Genomic DNA, 19,714 nt, shown 5'->3' with positions numbered 1-19,714 from the left:
TAATAATAGTAATAATAATAATGACTATAATTGTCCTTGATATAAATTCAATAGTATTTTTTCTCTTTCTCAAATTTTAAATAAATCATTTTGGCAATCCTCATATGTTGTCACTTTAGAATAAAAGTATACTCAAGTAGAAAATAAAAACTGTGAGAGAAAATTCATCAGAAGAGGAGCGTGGTGTGAGAAAGTGTGAAAGCAACAGAGAAGAGCGAGAGAGGAAAGAAAGAAAAGAGTGAGAGAAAAAAAGACAGACTCAAAGAAAAGCATCCACTTCAGACGCATGTCAGAAACGGCTCTATATACAACAATTTCTGTTGTGGTAAACTGTCCATCCTGTGCCTGTCGTCTGTCGCTTGTCCTTCCTCCTTCAGTGTGTCTGCAGTAGTCCTGTTGTCTGAAGCAGTCCGGTGTGTGTCCCGGTGTTATACCAGAGTGTAAGACTTGGCATAGGGGTTGTTGCTCTGTTTCAGGTGTCCTCTGGAATCCAGCAGTGACTCCTGGGAAGTGCTGAGCTTGGCAGCCTGTGCTTGGGCTAGGTCTCCTGAGGAGGGGACCTCTGCCCGGACCTCACCCCGGGCCTCTCCCCTCTCCCGGACATCCCTGTGGGGGAGGGTGGAGGCAGTTCCTGGCTGCCACTGCTGCACCTCCCTGGGTGATGGCACTTCCATGGGGGTGGGCTCCATAGGAGGTGGCCTCTTCAAGGTACGGCTCCTCTGGGGTTCTAGGCAGGTCTGGCCCATGGCTCCTCCTCCACCTCCTCCTCCCACTCCTCTTGTCTCCCCTGCAGCACCAGCACCAACTCCACTTGCTCCTGCTCCTCCACCACCACCTCCTCCTCCTCCTCCTCCTCCTCCACTGCTGCTGCTGCCACTGCTGCTGCTGACCCCTCCACCTCGGGCTGCCAGTGGCACGCCACGGTTCAACAGGAAGTCCATACGGAGGTATGGCGGCAAGTGGACCAGCTCTCCTGCTGGGAGGGTACAGGAGATAGACAATTAAGGTTTAGTTCAATTACAGTTTGTCATCATGCACAGCGATATTCTTATGTGTTGTTGGACAGGAATAAAAATACTCTAAAGCAGCTTTGATTGATTTCTTTGGACACTTGGAGGCAGCGGAACAAGCTATAAAGACAACAATTATGTCACCCTATTACATTGATATGAATGAATGGCTGTGATTGGTCACTACAGACAAATGAAGCCTGTAGCCCAATGTGATCATGTTGACATATTGTCAACTTAAGGGTTTTCATGGTGAACATGTTGGCAAACAGTTGCTTATGTACACATTTAGCACTCCTTTTAGCTCTGTTTTTGGTCTTCACAAACTCCTGGGGGAAATACCTAATGCTGTGTTTAAGTTGTGGGTTGTAAAACCAAAACAATGAGCTGAAAGCGCTAAAAAGCACATTACAGGTAGTCACTTGATCCATTGTTTTTACTGTATAAAAATATTGATTATGGCAGCTTTAATTATTCATCAATTGCATGTAAATAATGATATTACAAAAGAATATCATATGCATGTTGTTTTTCTCCTTCCCCTTTGATGAAGATAACACTTAACAAGTGTCCCATTTTCATAATTATGTTAAAAAATAAAGAAAACTTGATATATTTAAAAAAAATTAGCTTACAGTCTGACCTTAAGAAAGATTAAGAACAGTACCACAGACTACAGAGGCCTCATCCACTCTTGCTCTTTGCAAATGGGGTCAGCTTGGTTCCATGAAGATATTCACCAGAGAGTCTCTGCTCGCCCCCACAGACTCTCTGGGATTCCCACTGTGTGCAGTATGTGCTCCTAACAGATCTGAGTTTCTCCACAGACTCCATTTGTATTATTCTTTCCTCTCGGTTTAAATTAACTGCACAGAGAGTTGAAAATTCACATTCACACTGTTACATTTGCTCACCTCGGGGCTTCTGCGATTATAATTCACAAAACTATCATTTTAATGTAATACCAATTTCCCACCAAATGTGAATCTATTTGATTTGCTATCAGGACAAATGTGCAGAATATAATGTAATAGGGAGCTGAATATTACAATGCTATCTTTGCTATCATTGTCAGGGACTGATGCAATGACTAAGTTATTGAGCTATCTTTTCTTACTGTGAATAAGGTAAATGATGGAATATGTCCATGTCAATATATACTACATACATTCTTGCTTGCATTTGGTAATTATCACACCCCCTCTCTTCTGCAAGTTCAATTGCACTGTAGGAGGCAAGAACTGGAGTCTTATTAGGAAACAGAATCACTTGTAAACGCCAGTAGCAAGATAAACCAGGTCAGATTTAATACCTTAACTGAGTGATAAAGCATGATTAAAAGCTGTCTCTTCAATCTTTAAGTAATTGTCTGAAGTGTTAGATAAGAGGTAGATAAAGAGAGGGAGAGACACCTTCATTTGGTTCAGTAAGTTTATGGTTCCTCTACTGTTATTGTATCCCTTTTACTGATTGGATTACATATTTAACAGAGCAAATTAGTCCCTCCCTGTTGGGTTGCCAGATCTAGTGGGCTGGAGACAAGCTGAGGATCTATCTGTATGTTTTCATCGTTGCTGAAAAGTTCATCTTAACATTCATCTTTCAGAGGACCATAGATCAACAGACATTTACAGGCGTACGATTCATTGCTTAAATCTCTTTTTTCTCTCCCTCACACGTGGCGACACACTCACATGTACACAGCCCACACATGCACAAATGTAAGTACATAGCGTATGGACGCACACACGCGCTCCCTGCCAGCTGCTCAGCGTTAATGCCAGCACAGACGAGGTCTCTCTCTGCCGATGTGACCTTGGAGAATGGATTCCTGGGTTCACGGGGAGAATGAATAATTTACTGTGTTTTATAATAAGCCCTATTAGTGCCAGTAAAGATGATGAATGGCTATGAGTGTTAATTGAATTAAATATAGATTTAAGTGTTTCTGCAGGAGCTCGTTAGAAATGTAGTTTGAAGTTTTAATCAGCCAGTAAATTGCAGATTGTACAGTAATGGGACACTATGTGTAACCAGAATACAACAGCAACTCCCTGCCAAGCCATTAATCTGTGTAAGTGTTGCATCTTCAGATCAGTCTGTACTGTTGTGAAGGGTGACATGCAACATATTTACAGACCTATCATAAGATGACTAATGCCTGTAGCCCTTTAAACGTTTATGAGCAAAGTGCGGTAGAACAAGCTGTAATGGGACACGTACCCAATGGTCAACCCATAAACCAACTGTTACTCTAATAAGTTTATCAGGTGAGGGTGGTCACATGAAATGAGACAGATGAATGAGAGAAGCTGCCTTTGACCTTTCAGAAGGAAGGTGAGGCCAGTTCAGGTTAGTCAGATGTAATAGAGACAGAGAGGGAGTTGAAGCTGGGTCATTCACCAGCTGTCAGTCAAACTGCCCCGCACTGCGTCTGGGTTTCAACAGATTAGTTTTCGTAATATACTCTACTTAGAATTTACAAGTGTGGAGAGAACATTTACTTTTACTATATGAAGGTGAAAAGTGATTAACTGATAGCCATACCTGTAAAAAAGAAGATGGAACTCCCCTTGTCCACATACTTTTGGTCTGGGACTGTTTTTCATGGTTTGGACTTGGTCCCTTTGTACCAGTTAAGGGTTATCTTAAAGCTGCACTCAAAAAACGTATATGAATGCTGGGTCAAATGACTACATGTAATGTGAAAGGGCTTTCCTTATATCATATCAATGCCATTGTCATTTTGGCCATTTAGTACCATGGTAGGATTGGTTAAAAGAAATAAACACTCAACCTTTTCATATGCAGAAGCAAATTCTTACAATGAGGATAAACATTGGTCAGAGCGGCTATTTACAAAGGCTTATTATCTTTAAAGCCAGCAATCCTGTGATTAAAATAATGTGTGTAAATCCAACTGCACCTTGCTGTATGGGTATTCATTGTTAGAGTTGCTGCAGGCCTCTCAGAAAACAGCATTCCTATTATTTTACAGTTCACTGACTGTAGAGTCAGCTGAAATACATAACATTTGACACAGCTAAAAAGCTGAAAACGCTAATACTCTAATAAAAAAATGTAATACACATTTAGGTCTGACTCAGTCACGGCAAAAGAAATGTGCTTCCATTTTCCTGATTAAACCAAACTTTCTATATGAGTGCATATATTGCTTTTTTGTGCAATGTCAAAACACAACTCGTTACAAACAGTTGACAACCGACCCGGAAACTGTAGAGGTAACACAGCTTGATTCCTATGCCTATAATGTAACCCCCAAAGTAACTGACACCAGACTCTAGCACTTAGTGATGCCACACCAGCCTAAGAGTGTGGTATTACAATGAACTCCACACTGTGGCGGTGTGCTGTTTTGTACTATGTGACAATAGCTTCAGATAAGGTTGACAGATAGCCTTTAGTTGCCCTTATTCCCTGGTGAACTGGTGATATGAGTCTTCTGTCCTTTGCACAAACGTTCAAAACATAATGAGGCCTGAAACTTAAGAAGCTGATCTGATGGCCTCAACCCTTGTCTGATTAAACTGAGGATTGTAAGAAGTGTACCCTTGGGCACACACGCACGCACGCACGCGCGCGCACACACACACACACACACACAGCCCTCTAAACTCCAGCATTTTGGCCCCACAAAGCTGTCGTGACCCCACAAGTATACTGGACTCCCGGTTTTTGGACCCCACGAATATAGTTAAACAAGCCCACACACACACACACACACACACACACACACACACACACACACACTTCTTTCTAACATGACAGCAGATGGGATGATGGATGAGATGTGTCCGTCTGTTTGAATGTCTGTGCTACTGTGTGTTGTAAGAAGTGTACCCTTGGGCACACGCACGCACGCGCACACACACACACACACACACACACACACACAGCCCTCTAAACTCCAGCATTTTGGCCCACAAAGCTGTCGGGACCCCACAAGTATACTGGACTCCCGGTTTTTGGACCCCACGAATATAGTTAAACAAGCCCACACACACACACACACACACACACACACACACACACTTCTTTCTAACATGACAGCAGATGGGATGATGGATGAGATATGTCCGTCTGTTTGAATGTCTGTGCTACTGTGTGTGGTCTGCAGCTCGTGGGCATGCTCTGCCAGAACTTGTAATTGATCTGCAGGGCTTCCTGGAGGAGCAGAGGGTCATGTAAGGTAGGACTACAACCTGAAAGGAGAGCGCAGGACAGCATAGCAGGTTTCCTCAAACTGCAGATGTAATGAAAGACTTTTGAGACACAGTCTTCATGTAGTGTAAAAATTAACATAATTTACCAGTATAAAAGATTTCTGAATTCTTACAATAAAAGGCATACCTGGGGTGCTGTTGGAAAAACTGAATTTCATGAGGTGTGATGGGCTTGCTTACTGTGTGCCTCTTAGAAAAACAGGTGGCTACACCTAAAGAAGACCTTGAAAAAAGCTGGAACACTTCCAGTGAGAGTTTTGTGTATTGTGTAATGGTTTAATGTGACTATACTGTATGTAACAGCGGTTGTTGGCAAAAACATTTCTAAAGAATGCACTTGAGGTCTAATGTATTCATTTTTATCTCCACCACTTGATCTAACAACACAGGGGAGATAGGTGTGTCAGAGACAAACAGACCTGCCATATAACTAGTATTATTCTATAGTGATCCTACACTGGTTTGCTGTATAAAATAAACATGAAAGCTAGATTATGATTTTCATAATGTACGGTTGGAATGCAAAGGGGACAAAGGGGCTGCTCAATGATTGTAGGGGAAATACAAGGTTGAATGAGTTGTGTTGTAATTCCACTTCCTTACCAGGTCTGTGTGCCTTGGGCACGGCCATGGTCATGACCCGACTGACATCCTGAGGTTTGGGCGGCGAAGCGGTAAAGCGGCAGATGCCTGACTCAGACGGCGTGCTGGAGGTCAGGCTGTCAGTGTAGTCGTTGGTCCCTGCTGTCATCTGTTCGGATGAGGTGTCAGAGATGAAGCACTCGGTGATGGTGAACTTGGCGTGCCGGAGCTGCTCTTCCATCTTGGCATGCTCGTAGGCTCTGGCCAGTTCCTCATAGGTGGAAGACGCACTCTCTGTTGATACCATGCTGCTTCGTGCACGATCTGAGAAATAAACGTCAGAAGGTGAAATTTAACTTCATTTATGTGGTGTTTGTATATGGTTTGATACAATACAGTGATAGAAAAAAGTATGGAAAAGAAAAAGGGAAATGGTGTAGGTTTAAGTTGGATTCACCCTTGTGTTTTGGATTGCACAGAAGCCAATGTGAAAGCCATGCAGATTGCCATCACGCTTGATAATGTCACAAAAGCAACATTATTTCTGTCACACACCCCCAACTTTCTAACCCTAATTTAAAAAAGAAAGGCGTCCAAAGAGTCCATGTTGTTCCTGGACAACTGTGATGGTCACACTCCACCTTGCTCTACTCTACCTGTATCCTGAGAGGGGCTGACACTGTAGCTGTCGCTCTCCTTGTCCACAGATCCAGTGGCACGTGGCGTAGGGAGTCTCCAGTCGGTGGTCAGGGTGTGTGAGGAGCTGGTTGGGTGCGGCCGGTTCAGGGTCCACTGGCTGGCGTAGCGGCTCCGTGCCGCGGCAGGACCAGCTTTGGCAGTGCGTCTGGCAGTGGGATCTGGTGAGGAGAGAACGGGTGAAATTGTTGGTGAACAGAGCTAATAATAGCTACTCCATTTTTCTGTTGAATGACACATTTACTTGCAATTTTACTATTTAGAATTACTCTCTTGGTCTAGGATCTGAACTTGCTTAAAAAAATAGTATTTAATTATTCCATTTATAGGCATTCATCAGTGTACAGTACTGAAAGAGTCAATGTGCACCTGGGATTGGATAGTATAAACTGCATTCTTTCAAATTTGTCTTTAAAAATCTAATTATGAGAATTATGTTTGTCTCCAAGAGAGTATTTTTATTTCTAAATGACTCAATAATATCATCATTTTACAGAAAAATGACTTCTTTAGAGATGGCATCAAAAAAGCACATTTAAGCCAACAGGGACACATTTGCCTTCAGAACCTGGAGGCCTAATTCTTGATAGACACAATCAAATTCCCCACCTTCAGTTGCAAGACAAAGTTAACAGTTGACAGTGTTTTTGGATCACTCATACAGTGACCCTGTGAACATTCAAACAGCTGTTTAGATGTGGCTCATCAGTAACCAAAAACGACATGATTTATAGCTGGAACCTAAGAACGAGAAGGGGAATATATGTCTTTTCCACAGTGTTGTGGTACAAATCTACAGTTCACCCCTTCAGTGAACACTGAACATTACCATCCCACAGCTCCCTGCAATGACCATCCATCTTAAGATCTAACTGTCTCCAAATAGACATATAAATAGTTTCATATTCAGCCTGACCCAGACAGGCTGCTGCTCTATGCACCGCTGGACCAAATCAGAGTGAGAGCCTTTAGAAAAGGCCTGGATTGGATGTGTGCAGAAAAGAATAGTGCTCGTAATTGTAGTAGGTCAGACAGTAATCCTATCAGCGGGTTGGAGGGATGAAATGATGGAGGTGTTTGGCCAACAGCAGAGAGGAGAAGAAAATGGGGATGAGTCAGCAAACTGGGTTCATGCCCCACTGGCCAGGTTAAACGAACCAATCATTCGACTATGCAGTACGCTGGTGTGTAAATGCATGTGTGTGTGATATTGTTCTGTGCATGTTATGTCCTTGTGCATGTGTGTGTGTGTGTGTGTGTGTGTGTGTGTGTGTGTGTGTGTGTGTGTGTGTGTGTGTGTGTGTGTGTGTGTGTGTGTGTGTGTGTGTGTGTGCGGACTGCTGGAAGGTGGCTCACATGCTGTATAAGGGGCAGTCTACGGTTAAGCTAAGACAAGGTAGAAAAGCTATTTGCCTTGCGTGTAATTCAGATGAATGGGCAATGGAATGCTATAAACAGTGTTTGTATTTTATGGTTCTAAGGCAAATTGCTTCTAAAGTGACATCCATCTACAAGAGTACAACAATGTAGATTCAGAGGGAAATTAGCAGTGCAAGATTCATGGCTGTACCAAATACAAAACCACAATACACTTTTTCAGCATTATGTTATTGTTAGTAACAAAGGACTAGTATTAATAGTATTAATATTAGTAGTAAAGGAAATAAATTATGAGCACTGACGGTGATGGGACTCACTGGTTCCAGGCCTGGCATCGGACACGTCCACCAGCGGTCCAGTGGCCTGGGACAGAGACTGGTAGTGGACTGTGTGGGTCACTGTGGAGGATTTCTGCTTATTTGTCTCCCCAAAGTCATTGTCTGTCAACAGCACGGTGGACCTGTCATCTAAACGACAGAAAAATAAGTTAAAAGAGGGGAGAGGCAGGAGGGAACAAAAGAAAGCAAAGCAGGAAAACAAAAGATAAAGATAGAAAAAAATGATTCTGTCAGTCACAAGCATAATGAATATGGTGACTGAGAATATCGAGGTCTCCCTTTAAGTGTCTTACCGATTGTCTCCATGGTGTCCCTCTCCTCGATGAGGAGCTGGGCTCTGGGAATGTCGATGTGCATTCTTAAGGTCTGCTGCTGCTTGTTCACTGTGTCTGGAGTCCGTGTGTTCTTACTGAGGAGATTAATGAGAAAATGTCATTACTTTTCAGCTGCGTGCTTTTGCATTGTATCGCAGAAATGCTAATTCAATTCCATTTAAGTTGATAAGTAGCTGTAAGAAGGCAAGAGGGACAGCATATCCTGAGGGTAATATATTTGATTTTTACTGATAGCTACTGTAACTCTGGGCTACATTGTGATTTATGGCCGCTGCTTAAAGAAAAACAGTGGGCATAAATTAAAATTAAGCATACATACCTCATCAGCATTTCTGCCAGGCTTTTGGCATCTGTGAAGTCAGCAAAGAGGTAGTTAATACCATAATAGTACTGTCCTACTTGATAAGCTACAGCGGTGGAAATACTGTACAATCACTGATAATTCCACTTATATAAAGGCAACGAAAGCATGTTAGAGAGTTGGAAAAATGAACATGGAGGCATTTGTCCTGAAGAGACAACTACTGAAGTTTTTTTAATGATAAAAGCAAAGTTTAGCCTCAGTTTTGGTTTGACACATTTTAACTGGTTCAGATGCAGTAGACACAGTCAATTCATGTAAAAAGTCTTCATAGTACTGCATCGCCATAGAAACCCTCCCAACACACTTTTTTACTGCTTTTCTGTAGTTTCTTAGCACTTTTCAGATGTTGTCTATTTTGTTAACTATATTTCTATGAAGCTAAATGTATTCTATTGTATTTTTTTCTTTTATGCCCTCTTAAACATGTAAGATGTCCTTGTGTATCTAGAAAGGCCTCCGCCAAATAAAATGTACTATTATTATTATTATTATTATTATTATTATTATTATTATTAGTAGAGCATAAAATGATTTTAATTACATGTCAGTCTCGTAGATTGGGTGTGTGTAGGTGTTTCACCATGTGTGTATACAGTATGATCATGTGCATAGGGACTAAATAATGTGTAGATGTATTTTTGTTATTCAGATAAAGTGCATTTTTACTTAATGAGATTCACTTCATACAAAATTAACCATAATTTGATCTTCAACCCACCTCTGAGTCTCTTGAGCCTCTGCTCCCTCCGTCTCCTCTTTAGCACCATGAGCATGATAAAGACCAGTACGGCTACCACGAGAACAGAGGTGATGGTCACCACCATCTTCAGACCCCCGCTGCCTGACATGTTGTCTGAGATGGGATCTCCTGTTTTCAGCAAGGGAGGGATGGTACCTTGGAAATAAAGACATTCAGACATTTATGAGGAATTAGACAGACACCAAGAGCCTCAGTTGAATGTTCATCTGGAGTGACCTGACTCAGCCTTCTGTTTGTGGTGAAAAACAATGATTCCTGTAAGTAAAGGGCTGAATAAAATATGCAACAATCAAAGATTATAGGATTGACACATTTTAGTAATTCAATTTTGAAATATTGATTTCCACATGAGTGCTATTAATGTGCAGACTTTGTTAAAATCCCTGAACTCTGAAAAAAAAGCTAGAAATCCCATAAGCTGCATTTCTTCTAGGTCATCCACAGATTTTAAGCTAAAAGCTATTCTGGCTGTTCTAAATACAATAAAAACATATTTGAGGTCCTTTATTAGCCTCTAACTTGAGCGTTGTGTATATGATTATTATTGATAATATTGGAGTTATTAGACATCCATCCATTCGTTCACTGGTTGATGAATCAGTGTGTTCGAAAAACGAATGGAGGGCCAACAAATGGCATATAGAAATATAAACACATTCACATTCACATGCAAACCCCGATCGGTCGGTGGACTTAAACTCACCTTTGCTTTATTGATATTGCTTGATTGTTTTGTTGTCCACAGGAATTGGATCACTGCTTTGTTAAAGTTTCCTAATTTTCCTAATCACTGAATATATGCTTTTAGTCTCCTGTGCTGCTGCTCAGCATCTAAACTGAGCTATAGACCCACTGTCAAACTGACAATAGCATCCACATAAACATGCCCACAAACACACACACACACACACACACACACACACACACACACACACACACACACACACACACACACACACACAGTACATGCAAAAACACATCCACTCACACATAACAGGCAGCTAACACGCAATACCCTTCAAAGGAAAATAATGAATAGTCTGGAGTGTACCACAGAGCTCTCACCACCTCCTATCCTTCCTTACAGCTTATAATGTCCTTTGTGTATGACTGACACAATCTGTAGCCCAAGGCAAAGAAAGCTACGCCATGGCCCGTGGAGAATCTGAAGACCGCCCCCCTTGTCTTACTCAGCTGAGCCGTCAGAATAACTGTCAATTTGCTCAAAGGCTGACAAAACTGTCTTAATCACAAATACTCTTAAAGCACGTAGTGTAGGCAGAACTGCAGAGTGGCATTTCATGCTAAAATATTACTGCCCTAAACAGTGGCAATAAAGGATGCAACACTGTTTTAACTGACATATATATATATATATAAAAGGTCTTAAGCTCTGTCTAATTTTTCCTTCTTCTTTTGATTGTGTGCTGATGTGAAACATAGTGATGTCCTGTTTCAGAGAGAGCAACTGTAACGCTGTCTCATAACTCATAACTGGATGAGATCTGATATCAAAGAACAAGACTGCCCTCAAAATCCTCTTCATTTGTTTTTATACTTGTTTCCTGTTTCATATTATTAATGTTAGGAGGGAGCTAACTAGACTGACATGTTTGACCATATTTTCAGTTTGGAGAGATGTTTTATTACTTTTTTAAGTGTTCTTAAATTACCCCTGAGTTACTACTTATACTTCTATTCCATCCTGATCCAATGATCCTTACTATCTGTGCAACTCTGTGACAATCTGTTTAATCCCAACTCACTTCCGTCAGCATTGAGAGTAGCGAAGGTGATCCTCTTTTCTGCTGAGCCAGCGCTGTTGGTGACCTTCATCTGGAGTTCGTACCAGGTCGCCTCCTGCAAGTCGTACAGGATGTAGCTCTTGGTCAGCGATGTGCGCTGGGCAGTGGTCCAGGTGGCCGAGTCCACTGCTCGGTACTCCAGTATGAAGGAGGTGATTGGACAGCCTCCGTTGTTCCAGCCAACCAGGTTGAGCCTGGCCCTGGTAGAGTTAATGCTGGTGAAGAGTTCATGGTCTTTGGCAAACTGTGGTTCTAAGGAGAGGATAGAGAGAGGGTGAAGCTGCAACTTACCAATATTTCACAGTTTAAGATCATAGTTTGGCAACATGTCTCACAGTAGACCAACATTACAACTTTTGAGGACATGAAGAAAGTTAAATAATACATTGATACTAGTCAACATCCTCTAAGGAATATGAGTTATAGAGGAATATAAGCATTTTTACTCCCAGTAACTTGCTACTATTAGTGGGTTTTATAGGAGTTTTAAGATATGACTTTTTACAATCAATGAAAACAAAATCGTTGAGAAAAAACAATATTCCATTACCTACTTTTATTCATTCTACCAATGGAGTTATTAGAGAACATTGCAATATAGATTTGGGAACATGGCCCCCATGAATGAATGATGTTCAACAACATGATTAGTTGTTATCACAGCGCCGCATTGAGACAGAAAACTCAAAATCCAGTTCCCTACCTTTCCCATGGGTCTTAGCTTCAATTATCTCACTGATGCGCCCTGGCCCCACTGCATTCTGGGCCGTCAGGGTAAATTTATACCAGGTGCCGCACTTCAGGTTCTCTAGACGGTATGAACGCTCACTGGGGCTGATGGGGAAACTGCCCCACTGCTCACTGTTGTCCTCTGAGTACTGCAGGATGTAACCTGGGGAGGCAATTGGTGAGGGAGAAAAAAGGGGAGACAGAAGATTTGTATTTGTTTGTATTTCACTTTTATTAACACATACATTATAATGAATTATTAGTGGATGTAAGACAACATTTTGTTTGAGGACTTAAGAGAGAATAACTAGACTAAAAATCTATAGCATGTACAATGTAACCCTGTGAGGCTCTAATTCATTAGAATGTAGAAAAACAGAGAGACTACTTTGCAATTTTTAGATCCTGCGAGTGTCACCAGAGAAAAGTTTATTGTTGAAATTAAACATGTTCATCTTCTACACACTGGCCATTTCAGATCTCAGATAGTGCTTGTCAGGTTCAGCATGACTCAGCTTTCATTAAAAAGACTAATGATGCTACTGTTCCTAATGAAAGTTAAAGTATTTACCAGTTTCTGAGTGGTAATAATGAGTGGAAATGTATTTTTCCAATTTATTTATTTTATTTTACCTGACTTGGAGCTGAATAATATGTAGTGTAGCATAAAAGTGTCTGGATAAAATGAAAGTGTCTGAAAAGCAAACATCCATGGACATATCATATCAGTACAATCACCAACTGTTACATTTGGCAAATGCATACACAATATCAAGTCTACCTATCATAAATGTAGCTGAACTAACGCATGGAAATCTTTCATAATTGTTTACAGCTGCTAACAGGAATACAGTCGTTAGTTTTAGTAAAAGTAAATAAGTAAATAAGTTGACCTTTTGGTAGCACAAAATAAAAATTCAGAGATCATTAAGATTGATCCTCAGGGCACAATGAATGTCTGTACTGAATTTCAGGGCAATCCATCCAATCATTCATTTATTCAGTTATAGTTATAGGGACAAAAATGTTAGGCCGACCGACCAACATTGCCTTCCCTAGAGCACGCTGCAAGCCTGGCTAAAAATAGACAATCGGAAGCTTAGGTGTGTGTATTTTGGTGATGGATGACGCTGTGAGCAGGGAAGCAAAACAAATATCGCAGAGAAGGCATCTTGAACAGCTTTTATAGTGACTGCAACTCTAAAGACAGGAGCAGATGATTAGAAGCAATGATGAATCACTGCAAAAAGTCTCACTGTGATTGTGCTTTCTTCAAGATGGAGCACTTTAATCTTTCACTTAAACAGACCTAATCTTCCCGGCTGCTTTTTAATCTACCTTTTAGGACGCGAGTGTTCAGACTGAACCACCAGATAATGAAAAACAGGAATGTTAGACCAGAGTAAAGGGGGAGGTGACAATGGTTATCATAAGGAGCTGAAGGGTGATTATTTTTATATTAAGGATAATGTATTTAGCTGAAGCACATTTGTGTACACATTAAGTTGTGATGAAACTGTCCGCTGTGCTGATTCAGATTCATTTGAGGTGTGTGTGTGTGTGTATGTGTGTGTGTGTGTGTGTGTGTGTGTGTGTGTGTGTGTGTGTGTGTGTGTGTGTGTGTGTGTGTGTGTGTGTGTGTGTGTGTGTGTGTGTGTGTGTGTGTGTGCCACTGCATCGTCTCACCTCTGATGGAGCTCCCTCCGTTGTCTCCAGGTATCCATGACAATGTGTGTGTGTGTGTGTGTGTGTGCCACTGCATCGCTCTCACCTCTGATGGAGCTCCCTCCGTTGTCTCCAGGTATCCATGACAATGTGTGTGTGTGTGTGTGTGTGTGTGTGTATGTGTGTGTGTGTGTGTGTGTGTGTGTGTGTGTGTGTGTGTGTGTGTGTGTGTGTGCCACTGCATCGCTCTCACCTCTGATGGAGCTCCCTCCGTTGTCTCCAGGTATCCATGACAATGTGTGTGTGTGTGTGTGTGTGTGTGTGTGTGTGTGTGTTTGTGTGTGTGTGTGTGTGTGTGTGTGTGTGTGTGTGTGTGTGTGTGTGTGTGAGTGTGTGTGCCACTGCATCGCTCTCACCTCTGATGGAGCTCCCTCCGTTGTCTCCAGGTATCCATGACAATGTGATTGATGTGGTGGTAGTCTTGGTAACTGTGAGGCGTGGCTGGTCAGGAGGGACTGAGGACACATAAAGAATCAAAGTTCACTGCATGGTTAGTATTTGTATTAAACTGCCTCTTGTCTAATTCAGTTCAAAGTTGTACACAGGACTCAAATTTCAAAAGCAAAATTATATTCCATGTACTCTGTTTAGCCTATGCTGTGTCAAATGGGAATTTGCTGAAGCTTCTTTTATTCACATGTACTGGTCCTGCACGAGCCTTAATAAATATTGGAGATACATCTTACATACACGTTCTCGGGTGTTAAACATCAAATTAGAACCAAACCCCTTGATTGCGCTCTTTGGGGTCATGGAAGGGGAGGAAGAGTTAACTACAGAAAAACGATGCACTTTATCTTTTGCCTCCCTTCTTGCTTGGCAGGCTATCCTGCTCAAGTGAAGACATGATGTTCTGTTTAAGACTGGAGGAAATTAGATACTCACTTCAACAATCAAATGGGAAATTTCAGAAAGTGTGGGGTCACGTTTCTAAATGCATTCCAGACCCTATAAAGGCTTGACTACTAGGTGCAGCTTTACTACACTGCACACTCTTCACTCATTCCTAGCGCAGGTATGACAGTGAGCTTATACTATGTCTAATACACAGGCAGTGACTGGTGAAGGATTATTTTATTTTGTGTTATTATTTCTTGCACTTTTTTTTGTCATTCTTCTTTTCACTTTATATCTATCTAGTCCATGTTTATCCTAGGTACAGTGTATTGGTGCTAGCTGCTGTTGATAAGCTGCTGTTGATACTGTATATAGACATGTTCATCTCATGTTTCTGTAATGATCATTCACTACTGCACCTCTAATATACTGTAAAACTTTTCATAAAAAGATCTTGATTAAAAAATACTGCCTCATGTCTTTCTGTGCCTAATCTGCAACAAGCAATATGGTGTCCCCTGTTGGGACACACTCCTGGACAATGACCATTTGTTCAGGATGTTTTGTTGACTTTCTTCTTTTTTTTTTTACCTGAGCTTTTGGGAGCAAAATCAAAAGTAGGAGGAAGGAACCTTTGTGCTTGGAGATTTGGTGGGCTAAGAAATATCATATAACAGCTGTTCAAGTTCCAATCCCACTCCTGTCAAACTGGTGTTCACCTTGAGAAAGAAACCTGTTACCCAGTGCAACAATATGGGTCTTTAATGTGTGTTCTATAACTACTTGCCTTGGACCTGCAGGTTAAGTGTGATCTCATCTGACCCCCAGTTGTTGCTGGCCACACAGCTGTAGTTCCCAGAATCCTCTGCTTTCACTGTGCGGATGATGAAGCTGCCGTTGCCATAGACACTACGACGACCATCCACAAGGACAGGAGTAGGAGTTCCATTTGTGCTGGAGACAAAAAAACAATGTTATTTACTTTATTAAAGGCCACGATGAAAAGCCATTACAATTGCTTAATGTTCTATCTGTACTGAGCAGCACTTCATGACCGTGTGTGTGTGCGACATACTTCCCCTTGAGCCACTTGATGGTAGGAGGAGGGTCTCCAACAGCCTTGCATGGTAAAACAATGTCCTTCATCCAGGGAGTGGTCACTGTCCCATTGAAGGTCAGAATCCTGGCGGGAGCTAAAACACACACAAACACACACAAACACACACTTTGGTGACCTTGACACCAAACCTTGTTCACTTTTGAATTATGTATTTAGACCTTGATGAAAACCAATGACAATAAACATTCATACAGGGCTTTTATACAATTCAACTACAAAAATGCACTCAACTTATTAATAATTATGCTTTGGATGACAATAACTGTATGAATCTAAACACTATCAAAGGTTATTGTCAGGCCATCTTGGATGGGCTGGTGTACCTTTGGCCAGAGGCTCCACTGTGATCTTCTCACTGTTGTTGCCATGACCAGCAGCCGTCACAGCCACCACCCAGATACTGTACTGTCTGTTTCGAGCCAGATTGGGGATCCTGTAGAAATAGGTATCTGGAGACGCCTCAAACTCGCTCATCACCTGTAAAACGGAGAGAGAGGAGAGATTAATGTATCATTGGGCAGCACCAGTGAAGTCCAGAGAAATGTCATTTGTTAACAGAAAACTACCATGTTGGCTTTTCATAACATACAGATGGTTTGACTCAAAGCTTCATGTAGCAGCATGCCACGTTTTAATGTTTGAGCTACTCAAGACCACAATCTTTCGATTGGCTTTGACAAACTGGCTGGAAAAAAAGATCACTGAAAATCTTTTGGTATACAAATGCTATTACCATCGGATGCAGGTTAGAGCAGAAGACGATGTATTTCCTGATGATGCCGTTGAGTTTGAGCGGAGGCAGCCAGGAGACAAACACCACAGAGCTGCTGGAGGCTGCAGCCTTAACCCCCGCTGGGGGACCAGGAACTAGGGAAGAAGAGAACAGTGTAGGGTTCAGCGGGGCCAAGATAAACATACTGAATATACATGCATATGTAGTTTTAGTATGTATTGCTATATGTATAAATGATTATCACCGTGAAGCATAAGCAGACCAAATATCCCCAGTTTGTTTAATACTCTTGAAAAAGGTCATGAATATGTCATGTTATAAGTGAGAAATAAGTATTCCTCCACTACACAGCACCTTATAACCTTGACTTTAGTCTATTGTCTTTCTGCTACATGTTTTTTTTAGAAGCAACTTAACTGTACTGTCACATTTTCAGAACATGAACTTGAAAAAGCATTGAAAATGATAATGGTAAAGCAAACACTAGTACGATTTACAGTAGGGTAAACATACATATGTTGTTTCTGTTATATCTGGTAATGTATCATACCATCCTCCTTAGTGCGGACGTAGATCTGTTCACTGCGGACACCATCTCCAGCATTGGTAAAGGCTAATACCTGGATGCTGTAGTTGGTGTACTTCTCCAAACCATCCAGCTCCAGAGATGGCTGATTGGTCGTCACGTTCCTGATTTCTCCCAGTTCTGACACAGGAGAGGAGACACATATATAAGCCTAGGTATAAAAATGGGTACGCACTACAATGGAATGGTGCATGGTGCAAGGGATTTTGCTTTTATTATTGCTCTGATTCCGTTCTCCTCTCCTCTACTCCCTCATGTCCTGTCACTCAGAGCTGAGGCAATGGGCCTCACTGAGTTATTGCATTTTGAATTATTGATGGGGACCAGCAAGACTGCAGGGTTGCTGCTATACAGCCGGGTATAAATTAAAGGGAAAAACCCAGGAACCACAGATATTCCCCCTGTGCAATGCAGACTTTGTATTTCCACTATACAATCATCTCATACTGTAAACACAAATTGTACACAAATTGTGTACAATTTGTACACAAATTGTTAAATTTTTCATCAAATATGTAAAATGAAATGTAGATCAAAAATGTATATTACTATATACATTAAGTGCAAATAAGTTCACTAAAATTACACTTAAACTTTGGAAAATGATAAGAGTCAGATATACAGTAGTGCATGTGCTACAATTGTCTCATACTGAGATCAACTGCAGTTGGAATAACTGTTTATATCTAAAGATTTTGCAAAAATACACACACAATACAGCTTGAATTATCCAAGTTACACTAACTCTCCAACTCACAACAGCATCTTACAGTATGACAATACTACAGCTTCCTCTAGTGGATGAACTATGACAAGCAACAGCAATTAAAACAAGCATTGATGACAAATCAGCTTATGTAAAATGTATGGACTTAATAGCAGGTAAACTGCATCGATCAATAAATCATATCATTGTCTGGGTGTGTTGATGTTAATACCTCCGTCAGGCAGGTTGGCCCAGTAGATGACTCTGTATCCCTGCAGGTTTCCATTGAGAGCCTCTCTGGGCAAAGGCATCCAGGAGAGAGAGATGACTTCTGGGGACTTTGCTAAGGCCAGGACATTTTCAGGAGCCCGAGATGGCACTACCAGAGATAAGAGACGAGAAAAACTGAAGGTTTAATGGAGGCTTATGGAGTGGCAATACCAGTGGCTGTCTGTGCAGGTACCTTCATAGAATAGAATGCCTTTATTGTCATTGCATATAACAACGACATTTAAATTGCACTTCCCCTGGTGGTGACACATAATATGACAAGACAACATAGTAAAACATGAATGTACATTTCACAGTTCACTGAGTACCACAAATGAAAAATAACTGCCAAAAAAAAAAGAAAAAAGAAAGAAATATATATATATATATATATATATATTACACATGGACCAACTGTTTGGATACATGAATAACATCCTCTTGCTTTATTGAGAGAACCAAATCTTATTATAACTAGAGGAGACATTAGTGAAAAGTGGTGTTTAATTCTCAAATGGTTGAATGTTATGTTGTTTATCCTCAAAGTTCCGGATGATTATTTGGAGTAAAAGATCTTGCAAAACCAGATATATTAATGTCAAATGCAAAACATCATTACGTGTGTCAGAAGCATATGGTATTTTTGTGAAGCAGGTCAATTTAGTTTTTTAAACCAACCCATCCAATTTATTATTTTGTTGTGAATAATGGATAGAGGTTTTTAATTACAAAAAATGAGGGCTTCAAAAACAAAAAGGGACTCTTTATATTTTGTAAAATCAGCCTAAAAGTCCTCCTTAATCAAAGACTTTGGTAGAATAGTACTGAAGCTCAAGCCTGTTTGTCAGATGTAAGTTTACAAATGTCCAGTAGAGGGGAGCCTTTCCACAAGAATATGTTAGAGTTTTTTTTTTTAAAGCCATTACATCTAAAACGGCCTAGGCAGAAGAGATGTGGTTCAAAATATCGAATCAAACAGCGAGTAGTCTACAAAAATAAATAAGAAATATATGGTTATATTAACTTAAAGCAACAACCCAATAAACTAATTACAACAACAGGGGCACATGGACTTGGACCCATTGATGTTTACAGTAACATATATAACACATCAGATCCACCAGCACCCCCTCCTTACCATCCTCCAGTGTTTTGGTGACGACTTGCTGTGAGGATGGCCCGGTGCCTGCCCTATTAGCAGCCTGCACCACCACGCTGTACTGAGTGAACTTCTTCAGGTTGTCCAGCACGATGCTCTCTGTGGTGTCTCCTGTAGTGTCCAGGCTGATGATGGTGAACTGGTGGCTCCCACCAGGGCTGTACTCTCTGTAGCCCACCTGGTAGCCACGGATCACTCCATTCTGCAGGTACTTGTAGGGAGGCTGCAAGATGAGGAGAGAAACCGCTTAGAAGACCGACTCATAATCTGTGGTGACACTTAGACAAACTATTCAAACATTAAATACTACATCTATTGGATGTGTATGTAAGGTA

The 19,714-nt window shown here is 41.2% G+C and overlaps 1 protein-coding gene across 4 annotated transcripts in view; it reads right to left on the bottom strand.

The window, feature by feature from the left end:
* Positions 1 to 273: 273 nt before the first annotated feature.
* Positions 274 to 19,714, bottom strand: part of LOC144513061 (cell adhesion molecule DSCAM-like) — a 103,487-nt gene continuing 84,046 nt past the window's right edge. The window contains exons 15-33 of one of the 4 annotated variants that reach the window (XM_078244143.1): positions 19,359 to 19,602; positions 18,183 to 18,329; positions 17,209 to 17,364; positions 16,659 to 16,792; positions 16,249 to 16,402; positions 15,881 to 15,998; positions 15,593 to 15,759; positions 14,325 to 14,423; positions 12,218 to 12,406; positions 11,476 to 11,766; positions 9,668 to 9,844; positions 8,905 to 8,935; positions 8,544 to 8,659; positions 8,230 to 8,379; positions 6,493 to 6,693; positions 5,858 to 6,160; positions 899 to 973; positions 585 to 754; positions 274 to 527 (exon numbers count right to left, since the gene is read on the bottom strand). In XM_078244143.1, coding sequence (XP_078100269.1) covers positions 429 to 527; positions 585 to 754; positions 899 to 973; positions 5,858 to 6,160; positions 6,493 to 6,693; positions 8,230 to 8,379; positions 8,544 to 8,659; positions 8,905 to 8,935; positions 9,668 to 9,844; positions 11,476 to 11,766; positions 12,218 to 12,406; positions 14,325 to 14,423; positions 15,593 to 15,759; positions 15,881 to 15,998; positions 16,249 to 16,402; positions 16,659 to 16,792; positions 17,209 to 17,364; positions 18,183 to 18,329; positions 19,359 to 19,602 — 3,021 coding nt within the window. In that variant the 3' untranslated portion in view covers positions 274 to 428. Of the gene's footprint in view, positions 977 to 5,857; positions 6,161 to 6,492; positions 6,694 to 8,229; positions 8,380 to 8,543; positions 8,660 to 8,904; positions 8,936 to 9,667; positions 9,845 to 11,475; positions 11,767 to 12,217; positions 12,407 to 14,324; positions 14,424 to 15,592; positions 15,760 to 15,880; positions 15,999 to 16,248; positions 16,403 to 16,658; positions 16,793 to 17,208; positions 17,365 to 18,182; positions 18,330 to 19,358; positions 19,603 to 19,714 lie in introns of all 4 variants that reach the window. The other 3 variants (XM_078244139.1, XM_078244152.1, XM_078244129.1) reach the window with 3 other exon arrangements.

The sequence above is a fragment of the Sander vitreus genome, chromosome 3 (assembly GCF_031162955.1).
Source record: "Sander vitreus isolate 19-12246 chromosome 3, sanVit1, whole genome shotgun sequence".
Lineage (NCBI taxonomy): Eukaryota > Metazoa > Chordata > Actinopteri > Perciformes > Percidae > Sander > Sander vitreus.
Note: the sequence above shows the minus strand (reverse complement) of the source record. Positions and strands in the feature narration are given on the sequence as shown.